The sequence below is a fragment of the Myotis yumanensis genome, unplaced genomic scaffold, assembly GCF_028538775.1.
Source record: "Myotis yumanensis isolate MYYU_CA2020_CCGP unplaced genomic scaffold, mMyoYum1.0.hap1 SCAF_9, whole genome shotgun sequence".
In the NCBI taxonomy this organism is placed as follows: Eukaryota; Metazoa; Chordata; class Mammalia; order Chiroptera; family Vespertilionidae; genus Myotis; species Myotis yumanensis.
Genome location: NW_027223760.1, coordinates 60,290,634 through 60,309,622, shown reverse-complemented (window position 1 = coordinate 60,309,622; position 18,989 = coordinate 60,290,634). Strand labels below are relative to the sequence as shown.

The window sequence follows — 18,989 nt, the reverse complement described above, 5'->3', positions numbered from 1 at the left end:
AAAGACTGTGTTCATCATTTGGCACCAGGTCTCTGCAGAGCATGGAAACGGGAGGATGACAGCGAAATCCTGTTTTGGAAACACAGTGATGTCTCCATCCAAACTGGGCTTTCTTTATTTTATTTAATGAGTCCATGACATTTTTCCAAAGTCTAGGACACTTCTCAACTGAGAGTTTTAAATTAAAGAGAGCTGGAATATATTTCATGTGTGAAACTGATGGCTAACGTGGTCCTCAAAAGAGGAACTTAGAGGCTCTCTATTACCTAAGTCCCTTCTAACAAGAAGGCAGCGGAGCGGAGCAGTGAAGAGGGAGTAGTGGCTAGCTCTACTACCTGTGTGACCTAGGAAAAGTTATCAAGTCCCTTTCAGCTTCAGATTCCTGGCCTGTAAAATGAAAATATGAATCTCTGTAATACAGGTTATTATGAGGATATCATAAGGAAAAGTACAGGTAAAGAACTTGGCCAAAGGAGATGCTCGATTGATGATGATGATTTTACCACCACACTTACCTCGAGCTGAATGTAGACTTGCTCAGGCATCTTCTGGCCATAGGTTTCCAAGAGCGTGATGGTTTCTTTCAGCGGCTCAAAGAGTTCATCAGTCGCTCTCTGTCGGCTTCTCACAGCCAGAAGGTGCCCCATGATGTCAATGAGGCCATCGTGATCGCCTTCACTTAATTCTCTCTGGAGCCCGCCATCTGTCTCCTTTATAAATTCTTGTAGCTCATTCAGACTATTAAACACATATGCACATATATGTATCCACACACAAACACCAATTAAGCTCGTGAAGACATTTCGAAGTGTAAGACTTCGGACTGTTATTTTCATTATTTACCTAATTAAACATTACTTGTTTGCTCTATTATAAAACTGGCAGTTTCAATGCTCTTAAAATTAATATCTGAATTTTAGGAAGCCGTCAGGTGTTAAGATATAATTCCAAATACCAAAGCACAAAAGGCTACCTGTCAATGACAAATCTCAAAAGATGCTCCTGAAACATCCAGCTCCATTTCTTAATGATGTTCAGCAAGCTCACTTTGAAAGGCTTCATGTCCACCTTGAACCAACTATCAAACACTCGGAAGTCATCAAACTTGCTCATCTGAACATACAGAGCCTCATACACGTCGATCTGTAATTAGAAAAGAAAAATAACTCTAATAACTCAATCAAAAGCCAAGAAGCACACTCAAAGCTAAAAGGTTCCCTTGCCTGTTCCCTGAATTGTTCCAGGGTTGGTGGTTGTTCAGGGATCTCTTCATTGGCATGAGCATCCAATTCCTCGGCTGACACAGTCTGGCCATACAGGAGAAATTGCTTCATAAACTCAGCCCGGTCATCCACCCAGAGGTAGGCGTACGTGTCCAGGGAATTTCTGAAGTCCAAGACTTTGCTGATGACGCCTGCCACTCGGTTCATTATCTCCTGCCTGACCTCCGCCAGGCCTAACATGTTATCCATGTCATTCTAAATGAGAGGAAAACTGAGCACTTATTAAAACCAATCTTGCTCTATCAATTACGTGCAACATAACATTAGCCAAGGCAATTCTGCAAAGGGAGAGTAGTTGGTAAAATAAAAAATGACGTTGCCTTTTCCAACTTCTCCTTTCCTGTGCTTTCCATTACCCCGGCTTATTTTAAGTCATTAGTGTAAAAACCAACACCCATCTACAAAGAAGATACCTGGTAATTTGCTATTTCCAGGTGTGCTGCTACTCGCTTCATCTGGGCAGACATCCTGAAACTATTACACAGCATTTCTTCCACCAGGTCATAGAAGCCATCCCCAGCCTCTCTTTCTAAAGAAGGTTTAAACAGAATCTCCGGGGGCATTAAGATCATTTGTGCTTGAAAAAATGGTGCAGGTTTCAACTGCTTCTCCGTATTCATCAGAAAGAAGTCCAAGTCATGCATTATAGCTTGAAAAAAGCCTTCCACCACGATGTCATCAATGAATTCCACATAAATCTTCCAGGTGTCCAGAGAAGGATTGGCCTTGAAGAGCTTCCTATTTTCCTAGAAACATAAAGTATTGATGCATGACTATAAGCACTTGTGAGTATAAAAATGAAAGTATTCCATGTAAGTGGTTTGTGAGAGAAGGAGTACTCAAATGCTAGGTTGCAGAGCCTTAAGCTAGATGGTAAAGATCCAAGCAGGATTTTTTGACATTTAGTTCATTTAAAATATACGTTCAAAAGTCGTTCTTTCAAGGAAAAATCATTATGAAGATTGCTATCTTCAAATACAGACAAGAAATACACGAGTTCCCAGTGCATTCTAGATGTATTTGACCTGGGCTTTCAGTCTTGCTCTGTCCCTAACTCTATGTGGCCTTGAACTTTGCCTTCCAGCAACTTGCTGGTAGATAAAGCGGTTTCCCAAAGTGGTCCTTCAGAGAACACTGTCCTGGGATATCCAAAATTCACAAAGCCAGCCAAGTGTTATGTACTCTTGGCCATTCTTGGAGACTCACAGTGCACCTATTACAGTAAAGTCTATTTAACTTGGTTTAACCCATTTCCAGACAAAGAATATGTCTTGTGAGCCCCCTATGAGCAGTCTGTGGAACAGTAACCTAGCTTGGGAAACACTGGCCTGGTGAAGTCTAAACTCCCTTCATGCTTCCACAATATGAAGTTCTTCCATCTCTTCAGCATCTCCCAAGAGTGTGGGTGAAGTTATGGATGGTCAATGGGCACAACAGGGCCAGACACGAACGTGGTCAAGGACTGCTAGAGGTTGGGCATGCAGGGGGGCAGACCTAGGGACACAGATGTGAAAGGTCAGCTGGGCAGCAAGGTTGATTCCAGAGACACCTTCTGAGATGCAAAGGCTGCATAGTGTATACAGGGCAGCAGGCAGATGCCCAAGCCAGAAACAGTAGCCCAGAGTAAAGGAGACATTGGAATGGGAGCTCATTATAAGGTGCACTGTGCTCTCTACTTTGACTATTTGCTATATGATTCAGAATTCAAAGGTGTGTGCTACATGTAAAAATCTGAACTGCAGAGGTGAGTCTAGCTCCTGATAAAACAGGGAAGAAATGAGCAAGCTCCAGGGTTTCTTGCGTGCAAACACATTTAAGAACTGCCCTTTCAGGGATATTCTCTTGCCCACTATCCATGTGGAACCGTCTACATCTGTGTAGTATTACGTGACTTGTAGCCAGGGAGCTGTGCCGGACACAGCAGCACAATTGAAAGAAGAGTATAGAGCTCAGAGCTAACAAAAAAAATCCTTAAAGACCATCTTATTCAGACTCTTCATTTTATTTATATCTTTAATTCATTGATTTGGAAGAGAGAGAGAGAGATTTGTTGTTCCACTTAGTGATGCATTCATTGGTTAATTCTTATATGTGCCCTGAACAGGGATCGAACCCACAGCAGCAGGAAGCTAGCTGCTGGGCAAGGACTAGAAACCATCCCTCTTGATTGCCAATGAGAGAGACTCTTTCGGATATATCACAGTAACATACCTGCATGTGTCTCATTGATTATACTTTCTCTACCAAGAGATCCAGTTTGTATCACTGCAGTAGCATTTATGAAAAGTGTTCTATTTTCAACAATTTGGAGCACAGGGGGAACAAAGAAGATAAAGGAAAGCTTTGGGCCACTAAATGATCACTCAGGTCCCTTCTAGACCTAATCTTCCATGATTCCACCCTTTTCCCTTCATCTTAAGCTCTGACTACCTACCCACTGAGATCCCACAAGCCACTAAGGATGCAGCATGAAAAGGCAGCATTGACTCACTTTCTGCCCTATTTCCACAGCTTTCCTCCAAACCACATTCTTCACTGGAAGTCTGAGCACCAGGCTCCAAGCCATTTACTGATAAGGGGAGAAGGGGTGAATCACTCAGGGAGGACTCCAAGGCCAGTCCATGTACCTCTTCTCTACCTACATTTAACTCCTACCCTATCTCACCCAAGTCCTTGGCCTTCCATATCATATATGTGCTCATGACCCTTGATTCTATGTCACCTGCCTGAACTTCTCCCTGAACTCCGGACTCCTGTTTGCAATGCTAACCTACTCAAAATCTCCTCTTGGGCAGGAGGTCTAACACGCTCCAAACCAAATCCTGCTTTTTCCCTACAAAATCTGCTCCACCACAGTCCTCCTCAGAGCAACAAAGTCCATTCTTCCAGTTGCTCCGACCGAAAACCTGAAGTCACCCTGGACTTCTCTCTCCTCTGACTTGTCACAGTGAATCCTGTTGGCTCCACCTCCGAAATCCATCCGGCAATGAGTGCTGCCATCAGTAACCACCCTGCCCCAGCCATGGTCATCTCTCACCTGGATGACTACAATAACCTCCTAATGGTCTCCCTGTCTGCCATCTCCTTGTTCCCCTGAGGTTCACACTTAACAGGGAAAACCTTTGAGCAGAGTCTCTGCTGCTAGTTCCACTCGGTGTAAAAACCAAAGTTCTCATAGTGGCCATCCGTCCGAGACGGTTGAGAGCATTAAATGAGGTGCTGCTGGCACCTGTGGGCACTCATCAAATCACGGTGGCTACGAATAGCATCCAAAAGAGGCTGTAACTATGACAAAGAAGAGGGTACCATCTCTCTCCTTTCTGTTTTATCAACTCTCTCACATTCTAATCTCTTCCCTCAGGAACAAGAATAGTGAGACCTACAGAAATGACAGGTCAGTAACAAGCTCCTCCACGTTAAATGCTTCACAAAGCAATACACGAAGCTCTTTCAGGGCGCACAGGAGTTCTGCGTCATTAGGTAAATATCTTTGCTCTTCTTCTACACCTCATGAAAAGCTCTCCTTAAAAGCCATTACCTCCACCAAGCTGTGTATCCTGCAGCCGTCCTCCTGGATGAGCCTGTACTTCCTGGAGAACAAATCCCCCTTGTCCTCCAGCGTGAGGGCGGTCTCTCTCCGGTGCTCTCTCCTGGGGAGGAGCGTGCACTCGGCCCACGCCCTCATGGTTTGCTGGATGGCTCTCACGTTGCTCTGCGTGCGCTCGACTCTGCGCTCCAGCTCGGCGGTGGCCTCTGTCACCCTCTCGATGTACCCCCAGCAGTCATCCTGCCACGTCAGCGATGCCGCGGCTGCTTGCAGCTGCTCGTCCACAGCCCTCAGCTCGTCTTCGATCAGAGGGTATTCAACTTCCAGGAGAGTCTGTTTCAGCTTGTTATACGCTTGCACCAGAAGCTCAAGGTTGCCAATGTACTGAGCAAAGAAAACCCCAAGTATGTTAAGGCTCCTGTGTCCACCTTGGATGCATAAAAGTATCACAGGTCTCCACATTAATAATTAACACTCAAAACGCCTCTGTTCAATATGTAAAAAGACAAACCTTTAAAATAGTGTTTCTTTTTTCGAAGATGGCTAAGGCTGAATCTGGAATGTCTGACTTCCTCAGCATCAAGAGGTATTTCACTTCCCTCAAGACTGCCACCAGCTATTGAAAGAACATCAATGATTATTGCATTTATTGCATATCATTCTATTTTTAACACAAGTCAAAATCAAAACATGTAAATTTTCATCCAATAATTGTATTTTCAAACTGTCAAGGTTAGGAGGCCTTTGTTGTATATGCTTGTTCAAAGCAACAATCACACATTCCATACGAGTATAAATAATGAAGTTGGAAATCAGTGATGATGGCCCGTTGTCCAAGATTCAAGACATGACAGTGACACGTGCACACCCAGATCTACAATGGAAGGCCACCAGTGGACCTCGGACCATTCCCATACCTTCAGTTCTGCTAGAATGCTTATTTCGGAAACACATATTTGTTCCAACAGGATTAATATACTAGGGAGAAATCTGAGCATTCCACACATTTTGTCTTTGCTAATCTGCAGTTTAATCAGCAAGAAACACTAGGAAAATGCTACAAACAGCACCCAACTGAACTGAAAAGCGTGGGAATATACAAAATGTCCATGTGAACACACCTCAAACATCCACCAGGTAGCTCAGTTCACACACCGAACATTCTGGTGGTACGGCTTTCCACCTGGTTTCTGATAACCGTCTTTCCATTTTACAATAACACACAAATTGTAACCCTTCTCCCACCCACTTCCATAAGCAAACTTCAGGTCTTTGTCAAGGGCAAGTGTCATATTTATTGTAGTATGCATGTATTACTTAACCATTTAAAATGTGTAAAACTGTACTACTGTTTTCTCTAGGTGAGTACTAGTTATTTCTTAATGTATCACTGACAAAGTTTGAGTCCTGCACCCATAACCCCTTTTGCCCCATAAGTCCTGTCCTGTTGATTGTGCAGTCTTTCATAATCCAGTGATTTTTCAGAATTCATATGTCATGTGGCAGAAGTGGCTGTACCTCTAAATCACAGGTTCTGCCCGACTGGCATGGCTCAGTGGTTGAGCTTCAATCTATAAAACCAGGAGGTTACGGTTTGATTCCCATGCCCAGGCTGCAGGCTCGAACCCCAGTGGGGGATATGCAAGAGGCAGCCAACCTATGATTCTCTCTCATCATTAACGTTTCTCTCTCAATCTCTCCCTCTCCCTTCCTCTCTGACATCAATAAAAATGTATCTTAGAAAAATAAAAATAAATCAGATTCTGAGGAAAAGCCCATAAAACATGCTTAAGAAGGTAAACCAGTTGACTACCTTAGGTTGTCCCTCCCTATGTTAACTAGTACAATATACTTTGTGTTTATAATCTGTATTTGGTGTGTTTGGAACCCTTTCAGGGAGAATTATAGGCACTATCCCTAAAACACCTTAGGAATTTCGTTTCTACACACTGGTTTTATGGAATCAGAGGTAGAGGGAATCTTCAGGGCATATATTTGTGTCTGTGTGCCGAGGTTTACAAACAAAATTAAGTGATGGTATTCACTGTAATATTTTAGGGAAAAAGATCAGAAATTGGGTACAGATTATAACAAACTCACTATCTAAAAATTCAGCCAGATGTGTCACTGGTCTTTTTTTGTAACAGCAACTCAGAAATGGATATTCTTATATGCTTGTCCTTTCCTGTAGAGCATATTCACATAGACAAACAGAAAAAAAAGCTTCCTTTGTGACTCCCAAGCTATCAGACTTGGAGATAGGTCGTTTAAAATATATGCACTGTATTACCATATATATACACAGATAGTCATTATGTGTAAACATAGACATATAAACACATATGTAATTGCTACTGAAGCACCCGTACTTTAACATGTTAATGATGTGAGAAAACATGAAATTTCTTTTTGTTTGCGGTTTTTCATGGGGAAAAGATCTGTTCAGTAAGGGTAATTTTCCTGGATATTATTTAACTGTCAATATTATTTTTGGCATTTATATGTTGTTTTACATTTTTTGAAACTTGTCTTTATCAAAATTATCATCAATTTAACTAACATATTCAAGTTTATTGTTTCTTTGAAGGATATTACGACACCAAAATTTACCACTGTCCATTCACAGTATGATTAAGGGTCTTTCATTCCATACAATCTCTGGATTCCCCAAATCTTAACTTACATGATAAAATTTTAATTAATTAAAACTACTTTCATATGTACTATGAATATAATTCAAGCCAGAAAACATGATAAAAGACTAATGACTCTGTTCAGAGGAGTTAACATTTATTAAGTATTACCAAGTGCCAGACAGTATGTTAGAAACACAGAACACAAAGATAAAATGAAATGTACCCTATCCTCAAATAACTTACCAAGCAAAGGTGAAAATGGTAAATGAATACTTATGAGGCAAAATAGAGAGGGGTAAATATAGAATTTGGGAAACAATCTCTAAAACAAAGACCTATTACAAGTTGTTTTTAGTTACATTCCTCATAGCACTGACATTCTCACAAAACAGAAATGACTGGAAGTGTCAGGAATATGCTTACAATAAAAATCACTTCTGTTAAACATCTTTAAAACATCAAACCCCTACCTTTGGGTCAAAGTTGACACTGAGAAGACCATTTATGGCACTGAATTTAATCAAGGGTTGATTCAAATTGAATTCACAGATTTCATCCACGTTATTTTTCCATTCATTATAGATACGATTTTCAAATTGGTCTAGCAGAGCTGTCATTTCAACATACTTCTGGTGAACTGAGGCATCATCAGGACTTTCTAAGAACCTGTAGGAAAATGATTCTATATATTAGATAGATTTCAGCTTAACTACTTTACAATAATATACAATACAAAACATAACAAAACACACCACAAAGAAATTAGGAAGAGAAACAATAAAGGCCAAATAATGCTATAACTGCTTTTGCCTTAAAAGATATAGTCATGAAACGAATGGAACTCCAAGGTTTTTGCCAATAGCAACAAGGTACCAATTCCTACAAAGAAAAGAGAAAGGTACAGAAGTCCACAAAATAAAAGGAATGTTAGTAGTTATTGAAAAAAAAAAAAAAGAAAAACAGTAACAAAAAACTACGAACATATTTTGGGTGAAAAGGAAAAGTGAAAAGTAAAAAGGATAAGGATTGAAAACATGGAACTATGTGAAGTTATAACTCCCATTAAACATAGTCCAAAACCATGGGGATGAATCCTCTCCATGAGCCCTGCCAATGGAAAGAGTTAAAGGAAACGAACAGCTAAAATGAACAGCTACTGCCCTGTAGAGAAATCACCTGTATCATGAGGGTGATTTTCACCGAGAAATACTCACAGATACTGGAGAGATGCGAAGTTTGACCAAAACATCTGGAGTCGGTCCAGGATCTCTTTAGCCCACTTGATATTTCCTGAGGTAAATGGCATGTTCTTGTGAAGAACCACATTTCCACATTCAATCTGCAAATTGTTATTTTGGTGAAAAGGAAGGGAGGGGACATTTAATCAGAATGCATTCCAACCTTGTAAGCAATTATTCATTTTGGCACTTTTACAGGGCAAATATATAAAATACTAGAGGCCTTATGCATGAAAATTTGTGCAAGAGTAGGTCTTCCTTCCACCAGCTGCTGGCACCGGCTTTCCTCCAGCACCCAGGACCTTGGCTTCCCTCCTCCTGCCGCCGCCGGCACCCAGGACCTCAGCTTCCCTCCTCTGGCACCTGGGACCCATGCTTCCCTCGGGCCGCCCGCAGGCACCTGGGACCCCGGCTGGCTTCCCTCTGGCCCTGGCTTCTTCAGGAAAGACGTCCGGAAGGACGTCTGGTCCAATTAGCATATCACCCTTTTATTATTATATATATGTATTAAGTGACTTGATAAGTAGACAAGTAATGGTCCTAAAACAGGTTCTTCATTGCCATAAGAAACCCAATTAAATAAAGCAGACATCATTATGTAAAGTCTTAGTAGACCCACAAATATGATGCTGTGTACTGCCCCACTTCTTCGCTCACTTACCTGTTTCACATGTTCATTATACAGTTGCTTACACATATCCAACTCGGCACTAAACATGTGCACCAGTGAGCTGTAATGTGGGCTGAAAATTTCCATGACAACTGGTTTCTCTAGAAAATTCCCAAATATGGTCAAAAGCTAAAAAAAAATCAAAGTTAAAGAATAGTTAAGAACTATGGATTTTTAATACAAATACTCAACTCACTATTTCTCCCCTTACAGATCTTACACAACTAGAGATAGAGCAAAAACCTAGAACCCTACAAGTATTCTGCAATACCTCCAAATCTGAAACTTGCCCTGGCAGGTGACTTGGTTGGTTGGTTGGAGTGTCATCCCATTTACCAGAAAGGCTGCAGGTTACACCCCTGATCAGGGCACATACAGGAGGCTACCAATCAATGTTTCTCTTTCACACTGATGACTTTAAAAATGCTATTTGTTACCCTAGGGTGGTTTTGCTAAGTGGTTAGAACGTCAGCCTGAGGACTGAAGGGTTGCGGGTCAATTCTGATCAAAGGTATGTACCTGATGCAGGCTTGATACCTGCCCCTGGTCGAGGCATGTGCAGGAGGCTACCAATCAATATTTCTCTTTCACATTGATGTTTCTCTCCTTCTGTCTCTCCCCCTTCCTTCCACTCTCTAAAAATCAATGAAAAAAATACCCTCAGGTGAGAACAACAACAATAAAGAATGCTACTGTCACATGTTCTAGATCAAGAAACTAAGTTATAGGAGGGAGTGACCTGCCTGAATTCAGAAGCCGCTGGCACTTGACCCTGGGCAGCCTGCAGCCCGGCCTGTGCTTCCCTGGGCCTCTCAGAGCCAAGGGGGCATTTAAAACCATTCTTTTATTATTGGCTTGCTCCGAGTAGGCTTCATGAAATGTAAACTATTAGGCCTGTTATAGAGATGTTTTCTTTGAAATAAAAGAAGGGATCTTCTCAAAATAACTAAATATCATCAACGAGGCAGAACGCTGTACAAAACCAAGGTTTGTGCCTTGTTAGTGATGTGGCAAAAGAGCTATTTTTCCTCTTAGGGAAACAACAGGTGTTCCCCCAAATTTGTTTTCTTTAAAAAATACCTTCATTGTACATATTTAACATTTTGTAAACATTTCGATAAACTACATTCACTGGGAAAAACTCAACACAGTGAAAATCTATACAGACTAAAATGCAAATCTAATTGTATCTTAGAGGCCAAACACATTCTGGCTTTTTTCCTGGTGATGCTAATTATAACTACTACAGAAACCACTAAATATTTAAGAATCTGCTTCGTTAGCTGCTACCTAGCAAAATATGTTATTAACTGTCTCTTCACAATCAGTTTTGTTGAGTTTGGACTTCGTGTTTAAATCCAAAAGTAAACGCCGTCTCATAGATTTAACCAAGAAATGCACTCCAACGGGAAGGAAACATTTGATAACAATCCCTTTCAAACACTCATCCCATCGACTGCAGCTGAAACAAAACCAGAAGCTCGCCTGCTACGTCGCATCTTGCCTACCCGAGATGCTAAGTGGGACTTCACTCCAAGTACACAAGTACCAGAGACAGAATAGCCTTTAGGGCAGTGGTTCCCAACCTTCCTAATGCCGCGACCCTTTAATACAGTTCCTCATGTTGTGGTGACCCCCAACCATAAAATTATTTTCGTTGCTACTTCCTAACTGTAATTTTGCTACTGTTATGAATCGTCATGTAAATACCTGATATGCAGGATGCATTTTCATTGTTACAAATTGAACATAATTAAAGCATAGTGATTCATCACAAAAACAATATGTAATTATATATGTGTTTTCCGATGGTCTTAGGCGACCCCTGTGAAAGGGTCGTTCGACCCCCAAAGGGGTCGTGACCCACAGGTTTAGGGGAAGGTTTAAAGCCAGAGAGTAGTCGTAAAAAAAAGAGTCAACCTTTTAGGCAGCAGACAGGATCCTATCTTTTCAGTATCGTAGATATATAATAATTACCCTCCAGGATGAGCATGAAGGTCATGTGAGCCTCCTTGTCGGGGGATCTAAGCTATTTCATGAAGAGTGCAGATGCTTGCCTTCCTGTCACCCTCAGGGGCTAAAGATGGGCCTCAACTCCGTGCTTCTTTCCCCTAAATACCCCGCTTGAGTTCTGTGATTTCCTTCTACTTCTTAGCTTCACTGTGTAATGTGGCTTTCCCAGTGCTGCTGCCACTGGTCAGGTGGTACATACTCATATTTTCCTATGTCTGCCCCTCAAAAATTGATTTGAGAGGAAGGGAGAGAGGGAAACATCAATGATGAGAGAGAATCATTGATTGGCTGCCTCCTGCATGCCCCCTACTGGGAACCAAGCCCACAACCCAGGCATGTGCCCTTGACCAGAATCAAACCTGGGACCCTTCAGTCAGCAGGCTGATGTGCTATCCACTGAGCAAAACCAGCTAGGGCCCTCAAAGATTTTTTTTAATCTGCTGCTACCTGAACTATTTTTTAAAACCATCGCAATTTTATAGTTTTCAATTACATTGTCTGACACCTTTTTCTAGACACCTTCATTTTCTTACATACTTCAGTCTACCTTCATGTACACACACTGTAAATTTTAGAGAAACATCCATTAGTATTTTGTTTTGTTTTGTTTTGTGGTGAGCACCAACACTGTCGGCTTTGAACTAGAGGAGACCAGTGTTTGGCTCCAGGGCCCTCCTGGCCACGTCTCTGCCAAGAGCAGGCACTGAATCATGGCCTTCAGAGACCAGTCTGCAAGTATCTTCCCCTGGGACGCAACAGCAAAAGGTCAGAGTTCATCATCCCACGCCAATGGTAGAAATCTTCTCCCTAAATGCACAGCCCTATCATCTTGTTCTTCTCCCCCTGCAGTTCCCCAGCAGTGTGTCATTTCAACACTCTGATTCCGCCAGCCCACCTCACTTCAAGCAGTTGTTCAGTGTTTGCTTCACACAGGGCATCGCAGGTGATCTAAATGCAGCCCAAACTGTAAGACCATGCCCCCCCCCCCTTGCACAGTGTGGAGGCGGGGGCTCATCGTATATGTTTCAGTAGACAGGGCACAAATAGGTGGAAAGTTAAATGATACATGGCAATCAGATAAAACTATTTAGAAAAAACAGTTGGCACACACTAGAATGGAATCCATATTAATGGTTGTGAGAAGGGAAAAGAAAGACCCGAATTAGAAAAGGTAGAAGCCTTTGTAATTAAGACTTCCCTCTGCATCTTTCTCCCAGTTATACAAACACACTGGCAAGGAGCTCCAGGAGCAGAGAATGTAATCAACTACTATGTAGCCATTAATAAAAAATATTGCTGAATTTGGTTATAAAAGGAAGAAAACATTTATGATTCACTGCTAAGTGGAAAAGGTTGCCAAAGGGGATCAGAAATGCCATTTTTGTCAAAGGGAAATATGTATGCATATCTAGTCCAAGAAAGAGTGTGACTGTATTAAATCTATCAGTCTTTCTGAGAGATGGGATTACAGGGGGTTTTATTTTATAACAACAGGCTATATTTTTGCCAGTGGCATCTCTGTTTCATCCCAGACCTCTGAAAAAAACAACAACAAAACAACAAAGAAGTATTTGATCCCCGTGAATTTGTGTTAAAATGCTTTTCGGGGGCCACCATTTGACCAATTCACCTGAATCTGAGGGTCAAAATCAAACAAATTTCGTATTATGTCTGTGTCTGTTACACTGCACTGCCATTGTCAGCGAACTGTACCCATGATTCTCCAGCTATGCTTCTCCTGGCGTTGAAGTCTCTTTTGCAATATCATCTGAGTTTGTACTTGGCTTGCAATTCTCTTCTTTGACAAGCACATTTCCACAGGACGCCCCTAGTTCCTACAGTAAACCTTCCCTTTGGGAGGACTATCAAAGTGCCTTTCCTTCATGCAACTCTGAATACATACATACCATGTTTCATCAGGTCTATCACTAACGCTCTCTCATGTTTTAACATCTCTGAAATTGGACCATGTTAATAATCAATGGCATAATTTTTTGACATTTTTCTTTATTGATACACAAAATAATCATATATCTGGTAATCGTGTCTTAAACCTGATGAAAGACAGTATATAAGCTGCTATTCGTTTTAGTCTGAGCAATAAAGTAGGCAGGTGTAGCCAACATATGTAAAAATGGGGGGGAAGAACTCTTGATTTAACAGAATTAACAGATAGTTTTCACTTTTCACTGTGGCTTAATTTTGAATCACTATTTCATAGGCTATGCTAAACTTGCTCTCAAGGCGTTAAGACCCAAAACACTGAATGCAAAAAAAGATCAATAGTTAAACGTCCTGACCTTGTCCAAAATAAACTTCATTATTCCGTAGTGCATAAATCAAAGCTCATAATTCAGTGAGCTGAATATGAAGACTGTGACTAGTTAACAGTTTACCTGGATCAGAAAGGAATGCACTCAATCCTTTCATCTAGCAGTCTAAATTATTCATTAGTAAATTATTATGATAGCTTCTTCAGAACCAACCTTAAATGCGGCCTCCAAACCATTGCAGTTAAAGAAACCTTCGCAAAGAATTGTTCCAAGCCTTCTGTCAAAATCCAAAGTTTTGGATTTAAACACAACATAATCACTTTCAAATTCCTGTAAATATCAAAGTAAAACATCAGTTTACAGGAAAGAGTCCAGGAGTGAAAACAGCAATCCTCCAAGCGTAATCTACCTCCCTCCTGTCTGCCCGCTCTTTCTGGGTGAATTTATTTTCATAGCAGGATCCCAGGGCAGACCACGAAAGACCAAGAAAGACCTATATCGGACCAACTGCTCCGTGGCCGCCTTCTGGGAACACTGAACACTCAGCACCGTCAGCCCATCTTTCCACAATGCAAACCCCACCTCAGTGCTCGGGCCCACCAGCCTGTCCGCCTCTCAATCCACTTGGATTATCAATGAAAAAGCAAAGCCTTCCAGAAGAGAAAACAGAACCCATGTTCCCTGTAACCGCAATAAATCTATGCATTTCAACACAAAGCTCTTCCGTTTTGTTTTTCATGGAGCAGAAACCCTCCCGGGAGACACTGCGTCTTCAGGTGAAGCATCATTCGTGAGAAAGATGAAACACAAAACACCCTTGCATTTCTCCACACCTTATCACTATGCAGTTAGCAACCCCAGCTTCCTCCCAGTACAGAACCTCCCACTCTCACAGTGAGAGCATGAGAGGATGACCATCCTAGGCACAGCACTGCTACACCCCGTCTCCGTGGAGCAGCCCCAGAAAGCCAGACACCTTGGCTCCCGGCCTCGCTGCCCCCGAGGGCGCGCCCCACATTTACCACGATGAAGTCTTTGCTGCCTCCGGAAACTGACCCTCCATCTATTCACGGTAACAGAAATAATGATGATGAGGCTAACAAGGACTCGGTTTTCTGTTCTAAATGCTTTACACTATTAACTCAGGTCTCACAACATATGATGTGGGCAATATTTTTTCCCCATTTTATAGGCAACAAAACAAACTCAGAGGAGTTACATAATTCGCCCACAGCCACACCACTGGTAGATGGCAGGACTGGAATTTAAAGCCTGGTAACCTCGTTCCAGAGCCCACACCCTGACCATGATGTTTCCATGAAGGAAAGCACCTTCTGGGAATGGAACACACGCTGAACACGGGTGTAACGGCAGCGTCCAGGGCACTGTCACAGACCGCACTGTTGTATGTAGCACTGAGAGCCTCCAGCTCTCCTCAGTTACAGCCCAACAGTCTCTGCATTAAAGGGTCACTGACGTCTACAGGTAAACACAACTTCCAGGCAAATTGTGACAAGCCTAACGAATCCCTCTTCTCGGTATGGCAATGAGGAACATGCAGCTTAAGATCCTCAAACATGGTTTGAACACTTTGTAAGTAATATCTCAGGAAGGGAAAAAGGCTAATCTCCACCCTGGATCTCTCCCTCTCTCTCCCAGGCTCCTTTCTCCCCCTCACTTTCTCAGCCCAAAGTCAGATGGCCCATCCCACCCCTCCCCTGGGGAGTCCCCCAGATCATTCAGACTTCCGTCGCATGCATCTAAACTCACGCACCTCTCTCTAAAGCAGCTCTTCTTTGGCATCTGCCTAACAGGAGTGTGAGCAATCTCTCTGACTCCTTTCTCTCTGGGTCAAGTGCTAGGAGGCTTTTTTCTGAGCCACCTCTTGAATATGCCCACTCTTCTCCCTGTCTGCGGGCATCACCCTGGCCCGGATCACAATGACCGCTCATCCGGTTTCTGTTAACCACTTTCTAACCATGTTCTTTGCTTCTGGTCTTGTCTCACCGAATCGCTCTCCAAACTGCAGTCTACACAAGCTTTCTAAAATGGAAGCCTGATCATGTCACTCTTCCGTCATAATCCTCCAATTCATCATCGTAATTCGGGACCCTGGATTTCTTCAGATAACGTCCCCAAGTCTTGTCATCCAAGGCCCTTTCCTTGTCATTTATACCCTGTTCTCCCAGCGCCTCTCACCTTTCGCACTCCAGGATCTAGCCACGCTCCCACTCTGAGTAACACGATGTTCTGCTAACCCCTTTGTTCTCGCCCACTCTTCGCCCCTTTCATTTCTATTTACTTTTCAGTTCTATTTACTTGTACTTTCTGCTTCCTTTCACCTGCTCTGGGAAGAGGCTCTCTCGCAGCACTCTGCGTGATTGCCTGTGTCCTCCTCCCTGCATTTTAAGCTGAGTACAATGGCCAGGTTTGTTTGTTTGTTTTCTCAATTATAGTACCAATATTTAAAGAGGTTCCCAGCACATAGCTGTTTTGCAATAAATATTTATTAAAGAATAAGTGATATGCTGGTATTACTCATGAATCATTATGAAGTTTTTCTATATTCTGAACTGCAAAACTGCCCCTTATTAGTGATATAGGAAATTAATAGCTTTATTTAGAGAAATGCTATGGTTGGACTTAGTTCCTAAAAGGCACTCACTCAAGCTGCTGAATGAAAACCAACCCTAATGATGCCAAGACAGGGGCTGAGAGAGCAGTTCAGGGGTGGGTGTCATCATCCAGGTCAGAGATGAGATTTGGGGATATGTCCAGCTTCTATCTGACCGAGCCTGATGCTTGGCACGAGAGAAAGAGCAGGATCATGGATGACCCCAAGGCTACGCACTAAGTAGCCCATTATAGGTGCCACTTAATGAGTGGGAGAAGACGGGAAAGAGTAGGTTTGGGGAGCAGTAAAGCAGGGGCTTGGTTTCACAAGTTTGTTTACTTTGAGATGTCATTAAATATGTAAGTAGAGATGCACCACCAAGAAACAAGCCCAGGCTGAGGTCTCCTGCTATGTTTGAAACAGTTCTAAATGGAAACACACAGGGCTATGACCTGGTCCCTGTTCGAGACTGAGGGCAAGTCCTTTAACCTCTTTCATCCCAGACAGGCCGGACCGGATGGTACCTATTATTACTGTGACCTACGGTCATTTCAGCCAAATCATTTCCAACTTCAACATGATAGGATTCTAAAAAATAAAAATGCAAAGGTACAATATTACCGTGTTATTGAAATCAGATGGGTCATAAGTGCTCTGTTTAAAAATTTTACAGAGTTCCATAAATTCTTCACTCATCTCATGGATTTGTCCATTCAGAATGGCTCCCTTGGTACCACCAAATTCAAGTCTCTCCAGCTTTTCAAATTCCAATATGGTGACAAATATATCCTTTGGGGAAAAAAACAAAACACAGAACAGTAAAGATCTTTCCACCACCCTGAGCAGGAAAAAAGAACATCTTAAAGTTTCAAAGAATATTTTCAAGCATTCAAAATCTGCGAGTTATGGACACTTGACATGACAGAAGATAAATAGGAATGATTTAGGTGAACAAAGTCACTGCTCATTTTTTAAATCATACTCCTGTTTTCCTACTTACTGTATAGGCAAACCTAGCATACCATGGCTAAACATATGACTCTAACTTTATAGCATTTTAATAATGAATCTGACCCCCAGGTAATATCCAAAACTCGAACTTGCAGCCACCCACCCTTTGCAATGAATGAGCTGTTTCTTAGTCAGCTTCAGGGAACATTATGAAAGGGAGACTCACGCTGCCCGGAGTTAGGCCTTTAGCCTTCACACTTTAAGAGGCATTCAGGCCGATCATGTGATAATGAGAGTTTTCAAAACATGAAGCTTTAATTTTCAATGAAATTCAACAAATCTTACATCAACAAAAAAGCCCAAACTTGCTAGGAAGAGCTTTACAAAGAAAATAAGGTAGTGCCACTAGTTCCAACTTTAAAATGAAACCTTAGCCAGTTGGCTCCATACTACACGTGTGTGAATGTGTATACAAGTGTGTGTATTCATTTCATTTGGCTTTTAGTTATTTTCATGGTTTTTTCTGTTTAGTTTTATGAACGGTTATTCATGTTTTAATAGCATAGTATACATACAGACAAATACTAATAGATAGTGCGATTATTTTAGATTATCAAATGGTTTTCAAGTATGGAATCCCTATATCAAACATTAAACGTATTTTTAAAAAGGGGTATTAGTTTACAGCTTCCTGATTTACAACTGTCTTCCAGGAGCTTAGTAAGTAAAGGGGCACGGGTACAGAAAAAGATTCACTTACTCCCAGTGTAATAAAAGAATCAAAAACGATTTTTTTTAAAAGAAGTGAAAGTAAAGCTTTTAAATCTATCTTTATAGCCCTGGTCTTGTGAGCTCCTCATGAGAACATTAAGAACGGAAACCTCCCACCTCCCACCAAATAAACTTCTCCCAAATCATATAAAAAGCTACAGGATTTTTGAAGCCATCTACAACATGAATACATAACAAGTCACGAAACGAATACCTCTATTTTCATGCAACGGTCCAGAAATTTGTCAAATCTACAAAACACCAGCTGAGACTGGAAATCCCATGGCTTCACCTCCTTGTTTCCCATGAAATAGTTTCCCAGTCCTTCTCTGTAGTTGTAAAAAGAACTTTTGAAAGTCTTTAAGATGTGAATGGCCACCTGCACCTTTTCCAGGGAGTCTTCAACTTCTCCTTTCAAAAGGTCTTCAGGTGAAAGGTAGGCTGTCGCCTAGGATTTCATGAAAGGAAACAATGATCAAAAATAGGTTCAACAGTTTTTTGCCGAAAACATCTGTTTCAATAAATCATATTATTTTATTTTGTATTTAAAATTTTTTTCAATGAGTTAGTTTTCAATGACAATGAATTGGGCCAGCAATGCTGTGAAACAGAAAGCATAAATTCTAGAAATTCAGGCATTTGGGTTGCAATAACATACGTTAGAATAATCTACAGATGATTAACATTTCTTGATTTATACATTCTAGCAATAACTGCTAAGCTTCATGGATATAACAACTGTGTAATCAGAATTTGCATAGGTATTCCTGCCAGCAAATACTCTACACGACTGTTTGTTTTTTTTCATACAAACAAATACACAAGCCAGCCAGGCCAGTGTGACTCAATGGTTGAGCATCAACCTCTGAACCAGGAGGTCATTGTTCAATTTCCAAGTCAGTGTACATGCCCGAGTTGTGGGCTCGATCTGTGGTTGGGGGCGTGCAGGAGGCAGCGATCAATGATTCTCTTTCATCATTGATGTTTCTTTCT

The 18,989-nt window shown here is 41.7% G+C and overlaps 1 protein-coding gene across 1 annotated transcript in view; it reads right to left on the bottom strand.

Annotated features, from left to right (window-relative positions):
- DNAH11 (dynein axonemal heavy chain 11) overlaps window positions 1-18,989 on the bottom strand; it is a 192,560-nt gene that overhangs the window by 162,973 nt on the left and 10,598 nt on the right. The window contains exons 7-18 of the mRNA XM_070424420.1: window positions 18,211-18,444; window positions 16,896-17,063; window positions 13,874-13,990; window positions 9,366-9,503; window positions 8,681-8,805; window positions 7,937-8,132; window positions 5,342-5,446; window positions 4,822-5,214; window positions 1,697-2,029; window positions 1,224-1,478; window positions 974-1,143; window positions 516-738 (exon numbers count right to left, since the gene is read on the bottom strand). Coding sequence (XP_070280521.1) covers window positions 516-738; window positions 974-1,143; window positions 1,224-1,478; window positions 1,697-2,029; window positions 4,822-5,214; window positions 5,342-5,446; window positions 7,937-8,132; window positions 8,681-8,805; window positions 9,366-9,503; window positions 13,874-13,990; window positions 16,896-17,063; window positions 18,211-18,444 — 2,457 coding nt within the window. The remainder of the gene's footprint in view (window positions 1-515; window positions 739-973; window positions 1,144-1,223; window positions 1,479-1,696; window positions 2,030-4,821; window positions 5,215-5,341; window positions 5,447-7,936; window positions 8,133-8,680; window positions 8,806-9,365; window positions 9,504-13,873; window positions 13,991-16,895; window positions 17,064-18,210; window positions 18,445-18,989) is intronic.